Genomic DNA, 23656 nt, shown 5'->3' with positions numbered 1-23656 from the left:
CCCAGGTGTCATGGGAAGGACACGTGTCGTGTCGTAATTGGTCCATAGTGGACGGATCATTGCTTGACACGTGGCAGGCTCCTATTGGCCCATGTGACGGACACATGGCAGAACCTGATTGGTCCACTTGTCAGATGGTGATTGGTGGGGAAAAATCCCCTAATCACCATTTATCATAAGATGAAACGTTTGGAAGTTTCATAGTGGAATAAAATTTAACTAATAAAATTCCACGAACTATTTAATTGTGGTTTAGAATTAAATAATGAGTCCATTCGATTTATGGAAATATTCAAAATAGGGTATCAAGACCATGTCTTGGATAAAGAAACAACTGTTAAGTGAACAATGAATATTTAAATCGAAAATTATCCCTAATCGAGGTCATCTAACTGATGGACGATTGATGACCACTAAAGATTAGTGTGTAGTATGATTCACAGCACCGTTTCTTGTGCTGCAAGGACATGATGGTCATGAATCATTTTCATAGGTGCCAATTTGGAACTGTACTGGATCGACCTATGAGAGTACTTTAAGAGATTCAAAATTGTCATAAGTACATTTCTCATTATAGCTAGCGGAACTCGTTTCCTCGACCATGAGTATTGTGAAGTTTTCTTATTTGAGTACTAGTCTCTTTGATGTTGCCTAACGTCTGCCGTAACTAGGGATCATAACGGGAACACTCAGGAGATTAGATCCTCTTAGTAAGAGAAACTTACAATGCAGGACTGGGAATGTCCCCCTATTAACAATAGGGAATATGTCTTTGTTGTTTACAAGGCCGCTCGAAGAGCTAGACTGTGAAAATGCATGGCCATGCTCAGATGGAATTTAGAAATCATCTGCTTATTGACAGTCGAACTCGGAGATCGAGAAACACTTCTGAACGTAATAAGGATGACGATGAATCTTACCTTATAGTTCGCGAAGAGACATTAAGAGACATAGAAAATGGGCTATACACTATATACATACTTGTCCGGAAGGACAAGTGGGAGATTGAAAGGAATAGTGTCCTTCCAACAAGTGTATTATTCCGATAGAGGGTTCAGAATTATCTGAAACCTAATTCTTCAGTAAGGTCAAGTGATCGGAATGTCTAGGTGGAGGCCGCTTTCGATCAGTAATAATAATGTACAATTAATATTACAGCTTAATCTTGACTGAACCCTTCGGGTTGAACCCAATCGAACAACCGATCCGAGACGACGAATCAATCCGAAGGATTTTGATGAGTCGTCGAAGTTTTACGAACAAAGACGTCGGATATCGAGCTTAGAGCGTCGAGATCAAGCATCGCAAGTCGAGTCGAATTTAGAATTCGACGAGACGCAAAATCAATCGAGTTACAAGTACAAGCCTAGCCGTAGCCTCGCATTGGCCTAGCCATGTGAGTACTAGGCTAGGCAAGACCCACCGCAAGCCTAGCATGCTAGGCGTGCTAGGCTTATGCATGCTTCGCGCTGGTGCAAGGCATGGGCTGGCACCACTAGCCTAGCCATCGCAGCCACGCACCATCGCATAGTAGCATGCTATGCTATGCGTGGTGCTGGGCGCTGGCAGCCTTGCTAGCACGCATGGCAATAGCAGTGCCAAGCCATCGCAGCCACGCATCGAGCATCGCATAGCAGCGTGCTTAGGATGCAAGGCTATGCATGGTGCTAGGCACTGGAAACCTTGCATGATGCTCAGCAATGGCGCGCGACCAGCAGCCAGCCTCTCGCAAGCACGCAGCATCGCAGGGCTGGGCCTTGCTAGCAATGCGTGCTGTGCATGCGAGAGCTGGGCTAGGCATATTGCGAGGATAGCATTAGCGTGGACTAACAGCCTTGCTAGGCAGCACACTGCACAAGGCATGGCACAGCAGCAGCTCGCATGGTGTGTGTAGCTTGCTGGCTGTGCGCATGTGAGTACTGGTTGGCTTGCTAGCACACCTAGGCGCCAGGCACCAGCAAGGCTGCCTTGGCAGCCAAGGCTTGCTGGCAGCCAGCTGTTCCTAGCAGCCACATGGAAGAACCGGTTTGAGCAAAGTGGGGACCAAGAGTTGTAAGCATTGCCTTGGACACCAAGGCCATGGTCCCGCCTTCTTGGAATGGTCCTTACCTACCCTCTCCTCTCCATGTGCCACTTGTAACTCATTGATTGCATTGTTTATTAATTTGTTTTTGATTAAAATAAATTAGTAGGAAAATGCAATTGTCCCACATTGATCATGATTGATATGACAAGTTGATTTTCTCTATAAATACCCAATGGTTGGGCATTTGAGAATTCACTTGAGTAGAACTCAATGATGCATCTCCCATTAAGAGAGAAAACCTCTAAGTTCGTAAAACTCCAAGTTTTTATTCGTCGGGTCCCGACTAACCTTTGGGACTTGGACCGTTCGGGTCGGGTTTGTGGGTACGAGCCATTAGAGGCGTTCACACTTGTGATGCTCAAGCTTTCGAAGTAAGAGCTCGATATGCGAGCGAAGCACACATCAAAGGTATAGTCTTTTATCCTTTCTTATGCTTTAAATTATGTTTTGCTTGTTGATTGCATTTATTATGGGGGCGGGTCTTGGCGGGTTTTCATTCCGCGCAGTGTGGGTCACTACGAAACCCAACACAAACAAAGCTAATTGAATCAAATGAAAGTCAAACACATTCAAACAAAGATTTTTTGAATCGAATGATAGTCAAATGCATTGTACAAAGCTAATTGAATCAAATAAAAGTCAAACACATTCAAACAAATTTATTTGAATCAAATGAAAGTAAAACACATTCAAACATCTCTTTTTGAATCAGATGAAAGTCAAATGCTTTCAACAAAACTAATTAAATCGAATGAAAGTCAAACACATTCGAACAAAGCTAATTGACTTAAATGAAAGTCAAAATCATTCAAACAAAGATTTTATTAATCAAATGAAAGTCAAATGCTTTCAACAATGAGAAGTGAATCAAATGAAAGTCAAACACATTCAATCAAATAAAGCTAATTTTATCAAATGAAAATATAGATATTCAAACAAAGCTTTTTAAATTAAATGAAATTCTACAAAGCTAATTGAATGAAATGAAAGTTAAAGACATTCAAACAAAGCTATTTGAGTGAAATTAAATCAAATGCATTCTACAAACTAATTGAATCAAATGCAAATCAAACACAATCAAACAAAGCTAATTGAATCTAATAAAATTTAAAAACATTCAACCAAAACTAATTTAATCAAATGAAAGTCAAACACATTCAAACAATGCTAATTGAATCAAGTGAATATCAAACACATTGAAACAAAGCTTTTTGAATCAAATGAAAGTGAAATGCATTCAACAAAGCTAATTAAACAGAATGAAAGTCAAACACATGCAAACAATGCTAATTGATTTAAATGAAAGTAAAAAACATTCAAACAAAGCTTTATCAATCAAATGAAACTCAATTGCTTTCAACAAATTAAAGCTAATTGAATCAAATGAAAGTCAAACACATTCAAACAAAGCTTTTTGAATCAATTAATAGTTAAATGTATTCAACAAAGTTAATTGAATCAGATATCAGTGAAACACATTCAAATAATGCTAACGAATCAAATGAAAATCAAACACATTCAAACAAAGCTTTTTGAATCAAATGAAAGTCAAACGCATTCAACAATGCTAATTGAATAGAATAAAATTCAAACACATTCAAACAATGCTAATTGAATCAAATGAAAGTAAAAAACATTTAAACAAAGCTTTATGAATCAAATCTTAGTAGAGGTAGAGATTAATGGTAGTTTTATGGACCATATTGAATTTTTAGATGAAAATGGTAGCAATGTGAAACAAGAGATGATATTTGAGTGGAAGCCTATCACTTGCTCCATGTGTAAGGGCATGGGACATATGGTAGATATCTGCCTAAACAAAAGGGTATGGAAACAAACTTATGTTCCCACAGCTCGGAAAGTTTGGAGGCCGGTGCAACCTTCTTGCAAGCAAGCTGATGTATACGGCAGCTCAGCAATTCTTGATCAGGGAAGGTTTAAATGCGTGCAGGCAGAGTGTGGAAAGTTTCAGGGGGAGAATGGAAGAACAAATCAGCAATGGGACTCCTCGTTGAGGGCTGCTGGTGCTGGCATTCAATGTAGTAGCGCTGAAAGTCTCCAACAAGTAGCTAATGCTGTTCTGTATGGAACTTAGAGGGATGGGGGCTGTTTTTATTCACTGTTTGGATAGCAGGACCCCATGAGTGTGGTTGAGAGAGGACAACAGGTCTGTTCCTAGTATTTTTGGTGGCTTGTTTTGCTGGTTGTTGTGCTGCTGTGTTGCTCAGGCTGTTGAGCTTCTGTTTTCTATTTGTTGGTCTGCTGTGTTGCTTTGCTGCTTCCTGGTGGTGGCTGGCCTTGGTCAGGTTTTTGTTGTGGGCTGGTTTTTCTGTTGCTGTTTTGCTATGTTTTTGTTTTCCTGGCCTGCTATGTTGCTGGACTGCTGCGTGTCTTTGCTGCTGCTGTGTCTCTGTGCTGTTATACAAGTTGAGCTGCTGTTGTCTGTGAGCTGCTGTTGTGTAATTATGTTTCTGTGCTACTAGGTTGCTTTACTGTTTGCTTCTTCTTGTCTGGTGATGGCTGCTTGGATGTTATGATGTGGCCCTGCTGCTGCGTAGCTGCGGTGTTAAGGAGGCTGTTGCATTTGTATTGATTCAAATGAAATTGTTCGGGTTTGTTTTTTTTTTGTTATACCTTGTATCTTTATGTGTGAGGCCGTTTGGCCTAAGTAATTGGTGAGAGCTTGCCCTCTTTCTTTGGTAATAATATTATCTGCTTACTTACCAAAAAAAAAAAATTCAAATGAAAGTCAAACGCATTCAAATAAAGCTAATTGAATCAAATAAAAGTCAAACACTTTCAAACAAAGCTTTTTGAATCAAATGAAAGTCAAATGCATTCTAAAAAGGTAATTGAATAAAATGAAAGTAAAACACATTCATACAAAGCTATTTAAATCAAATGAAAATCAAATGCTTTCTACAAAACTAATTGAATCAAATGAAAGTACAACACATTCAAAAAATGCTAATTAAATTAAATGAAAGTCAAACACATTCAAATAAAGCTATTTGAATCAAATGAAAGACAAATGCTTTCAACAAAGCTAATTAAATCAAATGAAAGTCAAACACGTTCAAATAAAGCTAAATGAATCAAAATTAAAGTAAAAGATATTAAAAAAAGCTTTTTGAATCAAATGAAAGTTAAATGCATTCTACAAAGCAAATTAAATCAAATGAAAGTTAAACACATTCAAACAAAGCTATTTGAATCAAATGAAAGTGAAATGCATTCTACAAAGATAATTAACAAAAGAGAGTCAAACACATTAAAACAAAGCTAATTGAAACAAATGAAAGGCAAACACATTCGATCAAAGCTAATTGAATCAAATGAAAGTCAAATGCATTCTATAAAGCTTATTAAGTCAAATGAAAGTCAAACAAATTCAAAAGAAGCTATTTGAATAAAATGAAAGTCAAACACATTCAAACAAAACTATTTGAATCAAATGAAAGTCAAATGCATTCTACGAAGCTGATTGAATCAAATGAAAGTTAAACATATGCAAACAAAGCTATTTGAAACAAATGAAAGTCAAATGCATTCTACAAAGCTTATTAAATCAAATGAAAGTTAAACAAATTCAAACAAAGCTATTTGAATCAAAGGAAAGTCAAACACATTCAAACAAAAATATTTGAATCAAATAAAAGTCAAATGCATTCTACGATGCTAATTGAATCGAAAGAAAGTCAAACACATTCAAAGAAAGCTATTTTAATCAGATGAAAGTCTAATGCATTCTGCAAAGCTAATTAAATCAAATGAAAGTCAAACAAATTCAAACAAAGCTATTTGAATCAAATGAAAGTCAAATGCATTCTACGAAGCTAACTGAATAAAATGAAAGTCAAATACATTCTACGAAGCTAATTGAATAAAATGAAAGTCAAACACATTCAAAGAAAGCTATTTGAATCAATTAAAAGTCAAAAACATTCAAATAAAGCTAATTGAATCAAATGAAAGTCAAATGCATTCTAAAAAGGTAATTGGAACAAATGAAAGTAAAATACATTCAAACAAAGCTATTTTAATCAAATGAAAGTCAAATGCATTCTACAAAGCTAATTGAATCAAATGAAAGTTAAACGCATTTAAACAGTGCTAATTAAATCAAATGAAAGTCAAACGCATTCAAACAAAGCTATTTAAATCAAATTAAAGTCAAATGTTTCAACAAAGCTAACTGAATCAAATGAAAGTCAAACACGTTAAAAAAAAGGTAAATGAATCAAATGAAAGTTAAAGATATTAGAACAAAGCTTTTGAAATCAAATGAAAGGTAAATGCATTATACAAAGAAAATTAAATCAAAAGAAAGTTATGTACATTCAAACAAAGCTATTTGAATTAAATGAAAGTGAAACGTATTATACAATGCTAGTAGAATCAAAAGAAAGTCAAACACATTCAAACAAAGCTAATTGATTTAAATGAAAGGCAAACACATTAGAACAAAGCTAATTGAATCAAATGAAAGTTAACTACATTCAAATAAAACTAATTGAATCATTAAAAGCTATCTGAATCAAGAGAGAGAAAGTGAAAAACCCTAGAGATAGAACGCTTGGTTTTCATCCATAATGGCTTGATTTTGCTGGTTTTTCTTTCCAAAATCAATTATCATGGCTCGAAAAAAGAAGCAAGCTACCTTGCTCCCTCTAAGATCACAAATGAAATTGCTGAATCCTTGTTTGTCCCAGCTTCAGCTAGATTTTCAATTGTTCATGAGGTTTTTGATGAAGGGGATGAACTTGTAACCCCAGCTCCTGGGCTTGTTCATCCATCTACGGGAATGATTACTAGAAGAGATGCTGAATTGCTAGCCTTAAGTTTTGGCTCTGTTGGACCTAAATCCAATGGAACAGTGATTTCTCCGAGTACTGTTCCATTGCCTAGAAATCAAGCAGCGAGTTCATCTGCTCTGCCAGCTACTGGGTGTGGATCATCCCTTATTACTGTTGATGTTGAGCCTGATGGTGCTAGTTCTTGTCTAGATGGTAATCGAGGTTTCATTGGAAAGCTGAATGCCAAAGGGGTTTCTATGAATTTTGTTCCCCCTCAAATAAAAAATGGTAAGCTCATTGATATCTTACCTGCTGTTGCAATTGAGGAAGGAAATAAGAAATGGAGTAATGCAATTGTTCTATATGTTGTTGGTTATTACCCCACAATTGCCTCTGTCAAACGATTTATTGTTGATGAATGGGGATTTAGTAACAATCCTGAGGTTTATTGGTATGATGAGGGATATTTTATAATTAATCTTTGCTCACAAGATAATTTGAATGCTGTTTTATGTGGAGGACCTTACATGTTTTATGGGAAACCTGCTATAGTCAAGCCTTGGTCTGAGAAGTTTGACTTCAGTACTGAAATATTGCGCAATGTTTCTGTATGGATCAAGTTGCCTAATCTTCCTCTTAACTACTGGGGTCCTGAAACTCTAAGCCGGATTGGTAGTACTCTAGGTGTTCCAATCTTTGCTGATGAATGCACATCAAGATAATTGAGGGTTTCTTTTTCCAGGATGCTTGTTGAGATTGACATCACTAAACCCTTACCAAAGTCTATTTTAGTTGAGAGCCCTAAAGGTGAGGTGTTAGAGTTAGCTGTAATAAATGAATGGACTCCTCCCTATTGTGGGAAATGTAATAAGGCTGGCCATAACTGTGATGAGCCTAAAGCAAGTCACAATCAACTTGTTCCTAAGGCTCAACCATAGAAGAAAACATAGGTTCAGAAGGTGAAACAAGAGCCTGGTTTTCCTTCCAAATCAACTGAGAGGTGGGAAACTATGAAAAAGAAAGGGAAGGAAACTGCTGTGAATACTGTTCATTTGTTGACCACAAACATATATCCTGTGCTTCCTAAAGATCATACTGAAGATACTACTACTCCTTAGAGACAGAACATTACTAAACCAAGCGGGGGTAGGCCTCCTACACATCAATGATTCTCACTGTATGGAATGTCAGGGGTCTTAATGACCCTTGTAAAGTGGCTGATATTAAACAGCTACTCAATAGAACTAAAACAGATGTATTGTGCCTTCTTGAAACTAGAGTTAAACAAAAGAAGTGTACTGGAATTCAGAAACAAATTTCTCATGGGCTGAGTTGGGTGTGCAATTATTCTTGTTCTGAAAAAGGTAGAATTTGGCTTGGATGGAAGAGTGAAAGGCTTCATATTGAGGTAATCACTGTTCACACTCAGTTCATTCATTGCATTGTCAGTTCTCTTGATTACAGCAGACATGTAGCTGTTTCTTTTGTCTACGGTTTGCACGATATCCATGACAGGAGAGAGTTATGGAGTGGTATTAGAGCTATTGGTCCTGTTTCTCTTCCCTGGATATGTACTGGGGATTTCAATTCTATTTTGCAGGATGGTGATAGAATTAATGGAAGTGAGATCACTGATTATGAAGTTAGAGACTTCAAAGATTTTATTGAAGATATGGGTTTTGTTGAGATTAAAAGTAAGGGCTCTCGTTTTTACTGGTCTAACAAAGCTTATTGTGGTCCTAGAACTCAAACTAGAATTGACAGAGGTTTGGTTAATTTGGAGTGGCTGCTTTAATTTCCTAATGTCGAGGCCATCTACCTTCCTCCCTCCCTCTCTGATCACACTCCTCTTCTCTATGAGATTTTTCCCCCATCTCCAGGTAAGGGAAGGTCGTTTAGGTTTTTGAATCATTTGATTACTCATCCTAATTTCCTGACTCTAGTGCATGATGTTTGGAGTGGTGGTACTCATGGTAGTCCTATGAGTAGAGTTTGGAAGAAATTTAAGAGTTTGAAAGTTAAGCTTAAACAGCTTAATCATCATTCTTTTAGAAATGTTGAAATGAGAATTGATCTTGCTCAGCAGGCTTTGTTAGACATACAAGACCAAATGGCTTCTGACCCTCATTCTCCTGCTCTAGGGGATTAGGAAGCTACTGCTATTCAACAGCTTAAGTATTGGAGGTCTATTTAGGAGAGTGTGTTTAGGCAGAACTCTAAGGTAGAATGGGTTAAACTTGGTGACTCTAACACTAAGTATTTCTTTTCTATGATGAAACAAAGACAAGCTAGGAATCGAATTGACTCTATCATGACTGATCAGCATGTTCCTCTCAAAACCCTTGATGAAGTGGAGCAGGATATTGTTCTTTTTACAAGCTACTGATGGGATCTAGTTCTCCTGATCTTGATGCCATTGATCTAGTTACTATGAGATCTGGAATCCAACTTTCTATGGATGCTCAGAACATGTTAATTGTCCGTGGGACAAATTTTGAGATTGATTGTGCGGTAAAGGATTTCTCTAATGACAAAGCTCCAGGGATTGATGGTTTCAACTCCAAATTTTTCAAGCATACATGGGAAATCATTAAGCTTGAAGTGTATAAGGCTGTGCATGAGTTCTTTGAAACTGACACTATGAATGCTCAGTGGAATTGCACAACCTTAACCTTGGTTCCTAAAGTGCAAAACCCTTCTTATGTTAGGGATTTTAGACCAATTGCTTGTTGTATTGTCCTCTGCAAGATTGTTTCTAAAATCCTCACAGCTAGGCTTGCAAAGGTTATTGGGGAGGTTGTTGATGAAGCTCAGGCTGGGTTTATTCCAAGCAAGCATATTGGTGACAATATTTTGCTAGCTACTGAGCTAATTGAAGGGTATAACCACAAATACATCACTCCTAGATGCATGATCAAGGTTGATTTGAAGAAAGCCTATGACTCCATTGAGTGGAGCTTTATTAAGGATGTAATGTGTAAGCTTAGGTTTCCCATTGTGTTCATTAATTGGATTATGGGGTGCATTACCTCTGTGTCTTTTTCTATTTTGATCAATGGTATTCCTACTAACCCTTTTAAGGCAAAAAAAGGGGATAAGACAGGGTGATCCTATGTCCCCTTTCCTGTTTGCTATAGGAATGGAGTATCTGTCCAGGTGTTTTTATGAGCTTGTCAGGGTGCCTAATTTTAATTTTCATCCAAGGTGTGAGAAGCTTTGGATTACTCACCTTATGTTTGCAGATGATCTTCTTATGTTTGCTAGAGCTAATGAGTGTTTTATCAAGCTTATGTTCAAGGCATTTCAGAAATTTTCAAGAGCTTCTGGCTTAGTTGCTAATCTTAATAAGAGTGAGGTTTATTTTGGGGGAATAAATCTGGAAGACCAGGAGATCCTTTTAGCTTGTCTGGGTATGGCTGCTGGTACTCTTCCCTTTAAATACCTTGGGGTACCTTTGTCTTCAAAGAAGTTGACTATTAAACAATGTAAGCCTTTGCTGCACAGGATTTCTAGTAGAATTGAAAGTTGGGCTGCTAGGTTTCTCTCTTATGCTGGCAGATTACAACTTATTAAGAGTGTGCTCTTTGGGGTCCAAACTTATTGGGCTTAGATTTTTGTGCTGCCAAAAAAGACTATGAAGGAGATTGAAAGCAGGTTTAAAGCCTTTCTCCGGACAGGCACTACTAATCCCACAAAGAAAGCCCTTATAGCTTGGTATACTGTCTATTTACCTAAATCCTGTGGGGAATGGAATGTTATTGCTCTTCATGCTTGGAATACTGCTGCTGTGTGAAAACTTCTCTGGGATATTGCTCACAAAGCTGATTCCCTCTGGGTAAGGTCGGTTCATGTGCATTACTTTAAAATTGTTGAGTTTTGGGAAGCTGATATCCCTCAGAAAGGCTCCTAGGTTCTTAGGGAAGTAATGAAATACAGATGGATGATAGATTACTTTGGAGGTTGGAGCTCTGTGATAAGGAACAATAGAGTTTGCATTAAAAGATCTATGCTAAACTTAGACAACAAAGCTCTAAGGTTCCCTAGAGAAGAATTTTCTGTAACAATAGTGCTTCTCCAAAGAGTATCTTTATTTTATGGCTTGCTTCTTGGGATAGAATGCTTACAAAAGACAGAATTCTCAAATGGAATCCTGTTTGTGATCCTATTTTCCTTTTATGTTTACAAGAAAGGGAAAGTGTTCAACACTTGTTTTTTCTTTACACTTATTCTAGCAGAATTTGGGGGAAGGTCTTACAACTTCTTAACTGTTAGAGACCAGTTCAAGGTTTCAGTCAGGAAGTTGAATGGACAATTAAAAGATGTAGGAGGTCAAGCTCAACTAGCAGATTACACTTGATGTTCTTAGCTGAAACTGTGTATAGCATCTGGATCCAAAGAAATAACACTATGTTCAATGGCACTGGTGATCCTGCTTATGCTGTGTTCAGAAATGTAGTGTATAAAGTTGCTTGCAGGTGTGATTCAGTTGATAGACAAAAGCTGATCATAACTGCTAACTAGTTATGCTGCTGTGTTCTGTGTTTCTGCTGGTGTTCTTGTGTCAAGATAGGGTGATGTTGTGTTCCTGTCGGGTTCTAATCTGACCTCTTGAAGCTCATTCTGTCTCTTGTTTTCTAGCTTGCTGGGTTGGTTTGTTTTGGCTCTGTCCTATTCCTGGTTGGTTCCCTTGTGCTTTCTGTTCTGTGCTCCGATTTGGGTGCTAATTCCTGGTGCCTGTTCTTGTTTCTAGCCTGTGTCCTATCAGCATGTGTTCCTATAGCTTGCAACCTATTTTGAGTTGCTTGTAATATTTTGCTATTATTTTGTAATAGTTCCTTGCGTTTTGTTTGAGTTGGGTTGGTTTATATTTGCCTGGTCCTTGTTCCTAATACCCTTCCTAGAAGGTGCTCAGGGGCCTGGGCTTAGTTTGATCTTGGCTTTGTTTAGATCCCTTCCTAGAAGGTGGCTAAACCAGATCCTTGGACTGTTTTAGGGGTGGTTTGACCTTCGAGAATTGTGTAGTTTGGATGTTCTTGCTAGTGAAACTTTCTTTGTTAGTTGTACTCTTTATTTTGGAAATAAAAATTCTATTCACCAAAAAAAAAAAAAACCTAATTGAATTAAATGAAAGTCAAACTCCTTCAAACAAAGCTTTTTGAATCAAATGAAAGTCAAATGCATTTTAAAAAGGTATTGAATCAAAAGAAAGTAAAACACATTCAAACAAAGCTATTTAAATCAAATGAAAATCAAATACTTTATACAAAGCTAATTGAATCAAATGAAAGGCAAACGCATTCAAATAGTGTTAATTAAATCAAATGAAAGTCAAACACATTCAAATAAAGCTATTTAAATCAAATGAAAAAATCAAATGCTTTTAACAAAGCTAATTAAATCAAATGAAAGTCAAACACGTTCAAATAAAGCTAAATGAATCAAATGAAAGTGAAAGATATTATAACAAAGCCTTTTGAATCAAATGAAAGTTAAATGCATTCTATAAAACAAATTAAATCAAATGAAAGTTAAAACCCATTCAAACAATTCTATTTGAGTAAAATAAAAGTGAAATGCATTCTACAAAGCTAGTAGAATCAAAAGAAAGTCAAACAAATCAAAACAAAGCTAATTGAAACAATTGAAAGGCAAACACATTCTAACAAAGCTAATTGAATCAAATGAAAGTCAAATGCATTCTATAAAGCTTATTAAATCAAATGAAAGTCAAACAAATTCAAACAAAGCTATTTGAATCAAATGAAAGTCAAACAAATTCAAACAAAACTATTTGAATCAAATGAAAGTCAAATGCATTCTACAAAACTGATTGAATCAAATAAAAGTCAAACACATTAAAACAAAGCTATTTGAAACAAATGAAAGTCAAATGCATTCTGCAAAGCTAATTAAATATAATGAAAGTCAAAGAAATACAAACAAAGCTATTTAAATCAAATGAAAGCCAAACACATTCAAACAAAACTATTTGAATAAAAAAATGAAAGTCAAATGCATTCTACAAAGCTAATTGAATCAAATGAAAGTTAAACACATTGAAAGAAAGCTATTTGAATTAAATGAAAGTCAAACACATTCAAACAAAACTATTTGAATCAAATGAAAGTCAAATGCATTCTACGAAGCTAATTGAATCAAATGAAATTCAAACACATTCAAAGAAAGCTTTTTGAATCAAATGAAAGTCAAACACATTCAAAGAAAGCTATTTTAATCAGTTGAAAGTTAAACACATTCAAACAATACTAATTAAATCAAATGAAAGTCAAACACATTCATACAAAGTTATAAGAATCAAATGAAAGTCAAATGCATTCAAAAAAGTTAACTAAATCAAATGAAAGTCAAACACATGTAAATAAAGCTAATTGAATTAAATGAAAGGTAAAGATATCCAAACAAAGCTTTTTGAATAAAATGAAAGTCAAATGCATTCTATAAAAGTAATTGAAACAAATGAAAGTTAAACACATTCAAACAAAGCTATTTTAATCAAAGCTATTCAAACAAATGAAGAGTTTTTGCTTGCGTTGACTTTTCGTTGACTTTTTGTAGGTCTCCTATGGCGATTCTCTACTGCTAGGTTGGGTTCGTTCATTTAGCTTTGTCATCACAATACCCCGCAAGAAAAAACAATAAACTCCACTCTTGCAAAACTCTAACCAACCTCCATTCGATAAAATCTTAGATAATTTGAGGAAATCAGGGATTTCTTCAAAACTGGATTCGATTGCTGAAGATGATGAACTAGTTACTCCTCCCCCTCACCTCGTTAATCCAGCTGCTGGTATGATATCCAGGGGTGATTTGAGGAAGCTTAAGCAATTTCATGGAAGCTCAATTGTTAAAAATCTAAGTAAATCCAATGAAACAGTAACTAGGGTTTCAGCGAATACTGTTCCGTTGGTTTCTAGGAATCAAGGATGGGAAATCAATTGCTAAAATTACTGCTGCTGAACTTTCTGAAGGTAGAAGGAGATGGGGTAATTCTCTGATATTTTACGTTTTTGGCTTTTCTCCTTCTATTACTGTTATTCATCGATTTGTAACTGAAAATTGGAAGAGTGTAGCTAGACCTGATATATTTTGGCATGATGAGGGGTACTTCATTATTATTCTGAAATCTGTTAGTGATAAGAATACAATATTGTGTACTAGACCTCACATGTTCTATGGTAAGCCAGCTATAATTAAAGCATGGAATGATAAATTTGAGTTTCATTCAGAAGTATTGAGAACTATTCCTCTTTGGGTTAAATTGCCAAATCTGCCATTGAACTGCTGGGGTGCTGACACTCTTAGCAGAATTGGAAGCCTGTTAGGGGTCCCAATCTGTGTAGATGAGTGTACCTCAAGGCAATTAAGGGTCTCTTTTTCTAGACTTCTTGTGGAAATTGATGTTACAAAGCCCTTACCATCTTCTGTGTGGGTTGAAGATCCAGGTGGTGAGCTAGTTGAACTTAAAATCCAATTTGAATGGCATCCGCCATTTTGTAAAAAATGTAATAAGGTTGGTCATGACTGTTCTATGCCTAAGTGTCAGCCTAAACCTCAACAACCAGATATAGGGAATAATCAAGTTCAGAAGAAGATATGGGTCCCAGAGAAAAACGATTCTGTCCTAGCATCTAAAGATAGTAGCTCTAAGATCACACCAGAACCCCAGATTCAGAAACCAGATGAATGGAAGATGATTGGTAAGAAAACTGTGAAGAAAGCTACTAGACAGATTACTTTCCCTGTTTCTATGTCTAATTCTTACCAGCCTTTACCTTTGGAAGAGGAGGGACCTGTTGAAACTGTTGATAAAGATCCTATTGAGGGTGATGGTAATCCCTCTCTAGGAACATGATAGTTCTTTCATGGAATATAAGGGGTCTTAATGACCCTGGGAAGGTAGCTGTTATTAAACAGTTACTTTTAGAGCATAAAATTGATGTTTTGTGTATTTTGGAAACTAAAGTAAAAGTTCAAAACAGTAGTAATATATAGAAGAAGTTTGGGATGGCTTGGTCTTGGCATTGTAATTATTCTAGCTCTCCTAAAGGTAGAATTTGGGTTGGTTGGAAGGCTGATTGCCTTACTCTTGACAACATGGCTTTTACTGAACAATTTGTTCACTGTCTGTTGTGTTCAAAGGATTTACAGACTAAGATTCTAATTACTTTTGTATATGGTCTGCACACAATTCATGATAGAATGCAATTATGGACTGCTCTTAAAGGGGTGCCTAGTGCTTCTATCCCATGGCTCTATGCTGGAGACTTTAATTCTGTCCTGTTTGTTTCTGATAAGTTGAATGGGGTTTTCTCCCTCTTTATCTCCCTCTTTCTCTTTCTGATCATAGCCCTCTTGTTTTCAACATTTTTCAGCCTCAACAAGGGAAAGGGAAGCCTTTTAGGTTTCTAAACTATTTGGTTGAGCATGAAAATTTTATGAGTACTGTTGAGGGTGCCTGGCAAAGTTCTCATTCTGGAAATGCTATGAATGTAGTCTGGTGCAAGCTCAAAAAGGTGAAGAGTGTGCTGAAGACTCTAAATATTCAGAAGTTTGGTGATATTCATGGTAGAGTTGAGGATGCTTGTAATCAACTCAGTACTGTTCAGCATCAAATTTCTGGGGATGAGGCTAACACTAACCTCTATGATAAAGAAATAGAAGATATTGCTAATGTTAAGTATTGGTTGAGGATTCAAGAGAGTATCTACTAACATAAATCCAGGTTAGACTGGATGCAGCTGGGGGATGGTAATAATCACTATTTCTTTTCTGTGATGAAACAAAGACAAAGTAGAAATAGGATTGACACTTTGTATAATGAACATGATATGATCCTTAATGTTCCTGCTGACATTGAAGGGGAACTCACAAGCTTCTATAAGAAGCTCCTTGGTTCTAGATCTACCTCTCTATCTTGTGTTGATCTCTGTACCATGAGGAAAGGTAGGCAATTGTCTAGAGGAGTTCAGGATATTCTTGTTAGCCCTGTCACTGTTGATGAGATTGATTTGGCTCTTAAGGGTATTGAAAGCACGAAAGCCCCTAGTATTGATGGGTTCAACTCTTTCTTTTTCAAGAAAACTTGGAACATTGTCAAGACTGATGTGTATGTTTGGGTTCTGGAATTCTTTAGAATTGGCAAAATGTTGAGAATGTGGAATTGTACCACTATTACCTTAGTGCCTAAAACAGTGCTTTATAAGCTAGTTTCTAAAATCTTAACTGCTAGACTTGCTTTAGTAGCTTTGTGGAATGCATTTGACTTTCATTTGATCAAAATAGATTTGTTTGAATGTGTTTTACTTCTATTTGATTCAATTAGCTTTGTAGATGCATTTGAATTTCATTTGATTTTAAAAAGCTTTGTTAGAATATCTTTAACTTTCATTTGATTCAATTAGCTTTAATTGAATGTGTTTGACTTTCATTTGATCCATTTAGCATTGTGGAATGCATTTGACTTCCATTTGATTCAAAAATCTATGTTTGAATGTGTTTGACTTTCATTTGATTCAATTATCTTTGTTTAAATGTGTTTGAATTTCATTTGATTCAATTAGCTTTGTAGAATGCATTTGACTTTCCATTGATTCAAATAGCTTTGTTTGAATGTGTTTTACTTCTATTTGATTCAATTAGCTTTGAAGAATGCATTTGAATTTCATTTGATTTAAAAAGGTTTATTTGAATATCTTTAACTTTCAATTGATTCAATTAACTTTGTAGAATGCATATGACTTTCATTTGATTCAAATAGATTTGTTTGAATGTGTTTTTCTTTCATTTGATTTAATTTGCATTGTTCAAATGTGTTTGACTTTCATTTAATTCAATTAGCTTTGTAAAAATAATTTGATTTTCATTTGATTTAAATAGCTTTGTTTGAATGTGTTTGACTTTCATTTGATTCTTTTATTTTTTTTGGTAAGTAAGAAATAATATTACCAAAAAAGAGCAACCAAAACAAGGAAAGCACCAAAAGGCACAACCACACCCACTACACCCAAACAGCCACCCAAACTAGAACAACAAGCCTAGACAGGGACAATGAGATACATATGGTGTATCCACTTACATAAAGCTCTATTCCGTTTACAATTGATTAACTATTTAATCCTATCTATAATTTATATACAAACAGCCTTGCATAATAGTCTTGGATGCATGACAACCTTGCTCCAAAACTCCTGGTTTCTGGCCAGCCAAAGATGATACACCATGGCAGACAAAATAGCATAACCTGTTCTTCGAGTAATATCAGTCCTGAACTTCCTTTTCCAATTTTTTTAGGAAGTGTCAATATCATAATGGCATTCTCTCAGGTTTAACCATTGACAAATCAGGTCCAAACATCTTTTACTATAACTGCATTTGAAATATAGATGCTCCTTAGTCTCCATTTCCAGCCCACACAGCAAACAACTAATGTCAGAATAGACACCAAAAGCAGACAACTTGTCTCTGGTTCTTAACTTGCCCTGATAAGCAAGCCAGGTAATGAATGCATGCTTAGGAGCATTAAATCTTTTCCATACCCAGGCATCCCAATGCACAGGCTCCATAGGACCTTGAATCCACCTGTATACCACAGACAATTGATACTTACTATCAGTCCAGCTGTTACTCAGGAAGCCTTCCTTCAGATCATCTTTCACATCACAAACTTTCTTCCATGCCCAACCATCACTCCTCTTAGGTTTATAAGTCCACCAATCAGCCTGTTTAATATACACAGAGTGAACCTATTTCACCCATAAGGAATCTTCCTTCATAGCAGTCTTCCAAACATATTTTCCTAGAGCAGCCTTGTTCTAACTCCCATAATCCCTCACTCCTAAACCACCATATTTTTTTGGTCTACAGATCCAATCCCATGAAACAAGAGGAACCTTAGACAAAACAGCATTCCCACACCACAGAAAAGCCCTATATAATTGAGTGATTATGTGCATGACAGTCTTTGGAAGGAGAACCACTTAAGCCCAATAAGAATGTAAGCTCATTAACACTGCATTCACAAGCACAACTCTGGCTGCATAAGACAAATTTCTACTTGACCAGCATGTAATCTTCTTCAACATTTTATCAATGAGGCTATCAAAATCATCAGTTCTCAAGTACTTAGCATTAAGAGGAATGCCAAGGTACCTAAAAGGAGTCTACCTTCTAGAAAACCCAGAATCATTCATAATAGCTTGCTGTAAATAAGGATCCATACTACCAAAGTAAATTGCAGTCTTATCCACATTAGCACTGAGACCAGAACACCGCTCAAACACTCTCAGAGCCTTAGCCAATAACAAGACAGAACCTCTATCACCATGGCAAAATAACATTAAATCATCGGCAATGATTAGATGATTAAGATTCAACAACTTACATCTCTTGTGGAACTTAAACTGCCTTAACTTCCCAACTTTGATAAGAAGCCTAGACAGGTACTCCATTACCAAAACAAATAACAAAGGAGAAAGGGGATCCCCCTGCCTGACACCCTGTTTCCTTTTAAAGAAACCAAACATACCCCCATTGAGCATAATAGAGAAAGAAGGAGAAGAAATACAAATCATGATCCAGTTGATAAAAATAGGAGGAAAATTCAAAGCAGTCAACATATCTTCAATGAAACTGCAGTGCACAGAATCATAGGCTTTCCTTAAGTCAACCTTAATAGTACACCTAGGTGGCATTCTCTTATTATTATAACCTTTGAGCATATCCTGACAAATCAGAATGTTATTAAGAATTAACCTCCCCTTTACAAAAGCACCTTGCATCTCACAAACAAGAAAAGGCAAAACCTCCTTTAATCTATCACAGAGAATCTTGGAGATGACCTTGTACACAACATTACAACAGGCAATAGGTCTAAACTGACTAATCTCTTAAACAAAGTCAACTTTAGGAAACATAGTGAGAATAGTGTTGTTAATATGCTTAAGCATCTTACCATAAGAGAAAAATTCAACCACAGCTTTTGTTATGTCCTCTCCCACAATCGCCCATGAAGCCTTGAAAAATTTGCTAGAAAACCCATTAGGACCAAGCGCCTTGTCATCATATATCTTCCAGAGAGCCTCCTTCACATCCCTAGAAGTGAAAGGCCTACGGAGAGCATCTTACATTTCAGAACTCAAAATAGAGCCCTCACTAATGACACTAGGATGGATAAATTTCCTAGGTTGAGAGCTATTCCCCAGCAGCCTCTTATAATACTCTATAAAAGCATTAGCAACCTGATTAGGATCCCTTAACCAAACCCCATTTGAATCCTTGAAACAATGAATACTTTTTTGAATCCTTCGTTTCCTAATGCATGCATGGAAGAACTCAGAATTAATATTGATGTGAATCAAGAGGGAAATTCTTTTGAAGAGCCAATCATATTGGTTTTAAGGCCAATAGGGTTCGAGCTTGGAGTAAAGAATCAAGAATGGTTAACATGCGCAGCCATTGAAGAAGAAGTCAACCCTAGCTCCGGCCTGAGTCCAGCTACACGGCGGTGGGGCGCGTGTCGATGATGGCGGCGCGTGAGGTGGTGGTTCGGCGGCAGTACGAAAAGAAAGATTTTCCTAACTTAGTCTTTTCTAGAGTTTTTGCTTGCAAGTTTTTACTTGAAAGGGTTTTTCTTGGTTTAAGCAATTAGGAATCTTCTTAATTTCTGTTATTTTAGTTTAAAATAATTTCTAAGTCAATTAGGAATTGTTTTAAGAAGTTTTAGGTTAATTAGAACTAGTCTTATTACTAGTTTCCTAGTTCCATTAGAATTGGTTTTCCTATTCTATCTAGGATACTTTTGGATCAAGGCTAGGGTTTTTTCTAGTTTGAATAGACTTAGGAATAGTTAGTTTTAGTCTATAAATAAGGGATTTTTCGTGGCTTTGTACACAAAAAACCAGAAAATTCAATACAAGTTTATTGTTTGTTTTGCTTAATTGCTTACAAATTCTTTTGCTAGTTTTCAATTCAAGGAGTTGTTTTGATAATTAGAACGTTCAATTCTTAGTTCTAGGAGTAGTCTAAGTTTTGTTCATCAAAGTACTTAGTTCCAGGAGTGGTCTAGGTAATTTGAGAGGCGTTGAATTCGTTCCAGGAGTGGTCGTTTTCAAAGTCATATCCGGTTTGTTATCTTTAAGTTGTTCGATTTTCTAACGAAATTCGAAGGGCTTTTGTTACTTGTGTGATTTTAGATTCTTTATTAAGTTAAGGGGTTTAAATCCACATCAAATTGGTATCAGATTTGGGGAGATTTTGATCGTTCCACAACTCGTTCTTACAAGGCGCACTCGTTCTCGGATTTCCGGTTTTGTGTCAACTTCAGAGGGCTCGTTCTCCTTCGTTACGAGGTCTTTTGAGACGATTTGTTTTTTGATTTTGGGTGAAATGTAGTCAACTTTCTGCCTGTAAAATTGCAGAATTTTTGGCTGTCGTTTGCTATTAAACTGGACTGTTTTCCGCAACAGTGTCAGTTTGGTCCGATTAATTGCTACTTGTTTTTGTGTGTGCGTTTTTATTCGAAGTTGTGATGTGATATTTTGAGGGAAGGGTCCTATTAGGACTGTTTTTATCTTATAATCATGAAGGAAGCCTTGAGAAAACTCATGGATGAATTTGCAAGATTGCAAGATAATACGGAGGCACGTTTTAATGCTTTTTCACAATTATTGCTTGATAAAAAGAAAAAGAAGAAAAAACGGCATGATAGTGATAGTGATGCTTCTAGTAGTGATGATGATACTCATAATAAGAATAAGATCGATGATAAAGGTATCAAGCTTGATGATTTTACGGGTCTAGGAAGCCCCGAAGATTTTTTTGAGTGGGCGAGACAATTAGAGAAAATTTCAGATTATAAGGGTTTTAATGATTCCCAACGATTCAAGATTGCTTATACTAGACTCACTAAGAATGCGGGAATTTGGTTCGATAATTTGAAAGCACGACGTGCTAGAGCAGGAAAAGAAAAAATCAAGACTTGGACGGTTTTGAAAAGGAAGATGTGTTCTAAATATCTTCCACATGATTTCGAACAAACTCTATATGTGAGACTCACTATGTTGGTACAAGGTACTAAGAGTGTTAACGAATATATTACTGAATTTGATAAACTAACCTCTCTTTGTGATTTGAATGAAAAAGAACCATTGAGGATTGCTAGGTTCCTTAAAGGTCTAAATCGCACTATCTCTAGGAAGATTGAATTGAGTACGTATGAATCATTCAATGATGTGTGCAAACTAGCTTTAAAAATTGAAAGTCATTGGCTCGAAGATAAGAAGAGCACAAGTACAAAGAGTTTTGGTACCAAGTTCTCACAAGGGACCAAAACAAGCAAAACTTTCAAGCCTTTTAAACCGAGTTCCTACGAGTCTAAGGGAGAAAGCTCAACAAGTGGAGAAAAGAAATTTGTTAAGATATCTAAAGAAGAGTTCGAATCCCGAATTAGGTGTTTCAAATGTCAAGGAAAGGGACATAGGTCGGATCAATGTCCTTCCAAGAAAGCTCTCACAATAAGACAATACGAACAACAAGTAGAAGAAGAGAAACACATAGTTTTTGGGTGTGACGATGAGGAATCCGAAACTAAGGCAACAAGTAGTGAGGAAGAGAACGATGAGATTGATCCCGAAGATGATGAAAAAGTGCTTGTGGTAAGGAAGATCTTCCATGCCGAAGCAAACCCTAACAAATCTCAACGTGAAAACTTATTCCATACTCGTTGCAAAGTAGGAGATATATCATGCAAGGTGATCATTGATAGTGGTTCATGTACTAATGTGGCGTCCACAGAGATGGTTACTAAGCTCAACCTTCCAACAAGAGTACATGAGAATCCTTACAAGTTGAGTTGGCTTGATGATTCTAAGGGACTTCATGTGAAGAAACAAGCCTTAGTAAGCTTTTCCATTGGCAAATACAAAGAAAAGTTATGGTGTGATATTATTCCTATGAGTGCTTGTCACCTTCTTTTAGGGAGACCTTGGCAATTTGATCGTCAAGTTACACATGATGGTGAGGCAAATACTTATTCGGTCAAAATAGGAAACAAAAGGTTCAAACTCAATCCTCTACCCCCTAATTCAAGCTACGGTCATACCAAAGATAAAGAGAAGCAAGTGCCAAATTTCTTTTTGAATGCTAAGGAACTTGAGAGTGAAGTAGAAAAGGGAGCCACGGTCTTTGCCTTAGTGATAAAAGAGGCGAAATCCACAAGTTCCTCAACAAACATGCACATAGAAGAGTTGCTAGATGAATTTAAGGATGTGTTCCCAGAGGAACTTCCTAAAGGTCTACCTCCTTTGCGTGGAATAGAGCATGCTATTGATCTTATTCCCGGAGCTCCTCTACCTAATAAACCAGCCTATAGGTGCGATCCTACGGCTTCCCAAGAGCTTCAAAGACAAATAGAGGAATTGATTGAAAGAGGCTATGTTCGTGAAAGCATGAGCCCTTGTGCGGTTCCAGCTTTACTAGTTCCAAAGAAAGATGGTACATGGAGAATGTGTATTGATTCAAGAGCGGTCAACAACATTACATATCAAGTATCGATTTCCTATGCCACGACTAGAAGATATGCTTGATGAGTTACATGGTTCTACCATATTTTCCAAGATCGATCTTAGAAGTGGCTACCATCAAATGCGAATTAGAGAAGGAGATGAATGGAAGACTGCTTTCAAAACTAAGCAAGGATTATATGAATGTATGGTCATGCCCTTTGGGCTAGGCAATGCGCCAAGTTCATTCATGAGGCTCATGAACGAGGTACTTCGACCCTTCTTAAATAAGTTCATTGTCGTTTACCTTGATGATATATTAGTCTATAGTCGAGATAATATTGAACATATTGATCATCTTAGAAGATTATTTGAAACCTTAAGAGAACAACAACTATATGGCAAACTTGAAAAGTGCTCATTCATGGTTCCAAGTATTTCTTTTCTTGGCTATATTATTTCGGGAAAGGGTATTTAAGTGGATCCCGAGAAGGTGGCTGCTATTTCTACTTGGGTGGCGCCTAAAAACATTCGTGAAGCACGTAGTTTTCATGGTCATGCATCATTCTATAGAAGGTTCATTAGAAACTTTTCTAGTATCATGGCACCTTTCACGGAATTGATGAAGAAAGGGGACTTTGTGTGGACTAATTCGGCGCAACAAGCATTTGAGACAATCTAGGAAAGTCTATGCAATACACTGGTTCTAGCTTTGCCTAACTTTGATAAATTGTTTGAAGTTGAATGTGATGCAAGTGGAGCAGGTATAGGTGCGGTTCTAATTCAAGAAGCACAACCTATCTCTTACTTTAGTGAGAAACTAAGTGGTGCAAAGTTGAACTACTCTAACTATGATCGTGAATTTTATGTTATTGTACGTGCTTTGGATCATTGGTCTCATTACTTAAGACCAAAACCTTTTGTGCTACATTCGGATCATGAAGCTTTGAAGTATATCCATGGACAACAAAAGTTGAATTATAGAAACGCCAAGTGGGTTGAGTTCCTACAGTCTTTTACGTTTTCTTCAAAGTATAAGGAAGGCAAAGCGAATGTGGTTGCCGATGCACTATCAAGGAGATCTTATTTGCTAGCCATGGTGGATGCTAGGATCATTGGTTTTGACCATATACTTGATTTGTATGCAACCTGTCCGGATTTGGAAAAAGAGTACAAAGACCCTTCACGCAACTTTGTGCTTCAAGATGGCTTCTTATTTCAAGGTAACAAACTTTGTATTCCTCAATGTGGTGTAC

General features: G+C 36.6%; 1 protein-coding gene across 1 annotated transcript; it reads left to right on the top strand.

The window, feature by feature from the left end:
* The first annotated feature begins 8047 nt into the window (after positions 1 to 8047).
* LOC110739084 lies at positions 8048 to 9031 on the top strand. The gene is made up of 2 exons (XM_021919535.1): positions 8048 to 8648; positions 8826 to 9031. The coding sequence occupies exons 1-2, from the start codon at positions 8048 to 8050 to the stop codon at positions 9029 to 9031; spliced, it is 807 nt and encodes a 268-aa protein (XP_021775227.1).
* The last annotated feature ends 14625 nt before the right edge of the window (positions 9032 to 23656 follow it).

Source organism: Chenopodium quinoa, unplaced genomic scaffold (genome assembly GCF_001683475.1).
Source record: "Chenopodium quinoa cultivar QQ74 unplaced genomic scaffold, ASM168347v1, whole genome shotgun sequence".
In the NCBI taxonomy this organism is placed as follows: domain Eukaryota; kingdom Viridiplantae; phylum Streptophyta; class Magnoliopsida; order Caryophyllales; family Amaranthaceae; genus Chenopodium; species Chenopodium quinoa.
Note: the sequence above shows the minus strand (reverse complement) of the source record. Positions and strands in the feature narration are given on the sequence as shown.

What these genes read in the sequence shown, in the direction of transcription:
- LOC110739084 (XM_021919535.1), top strand. Translation starts at nt 8,048, where the DNA reads ATGATTCTCACTGTATGGAATGTCAGGGGTCTTAATGACCCTTGTAAA. An exon ending in TCAAACTAGAATTGACAGAG is followed by an intron (nt 8,649 to 8,825) that starts GTTTGGTTAATT and finishes TCCTGACTCTAG; the next exon opens with TGCATGATGTTTGGAGTGGT.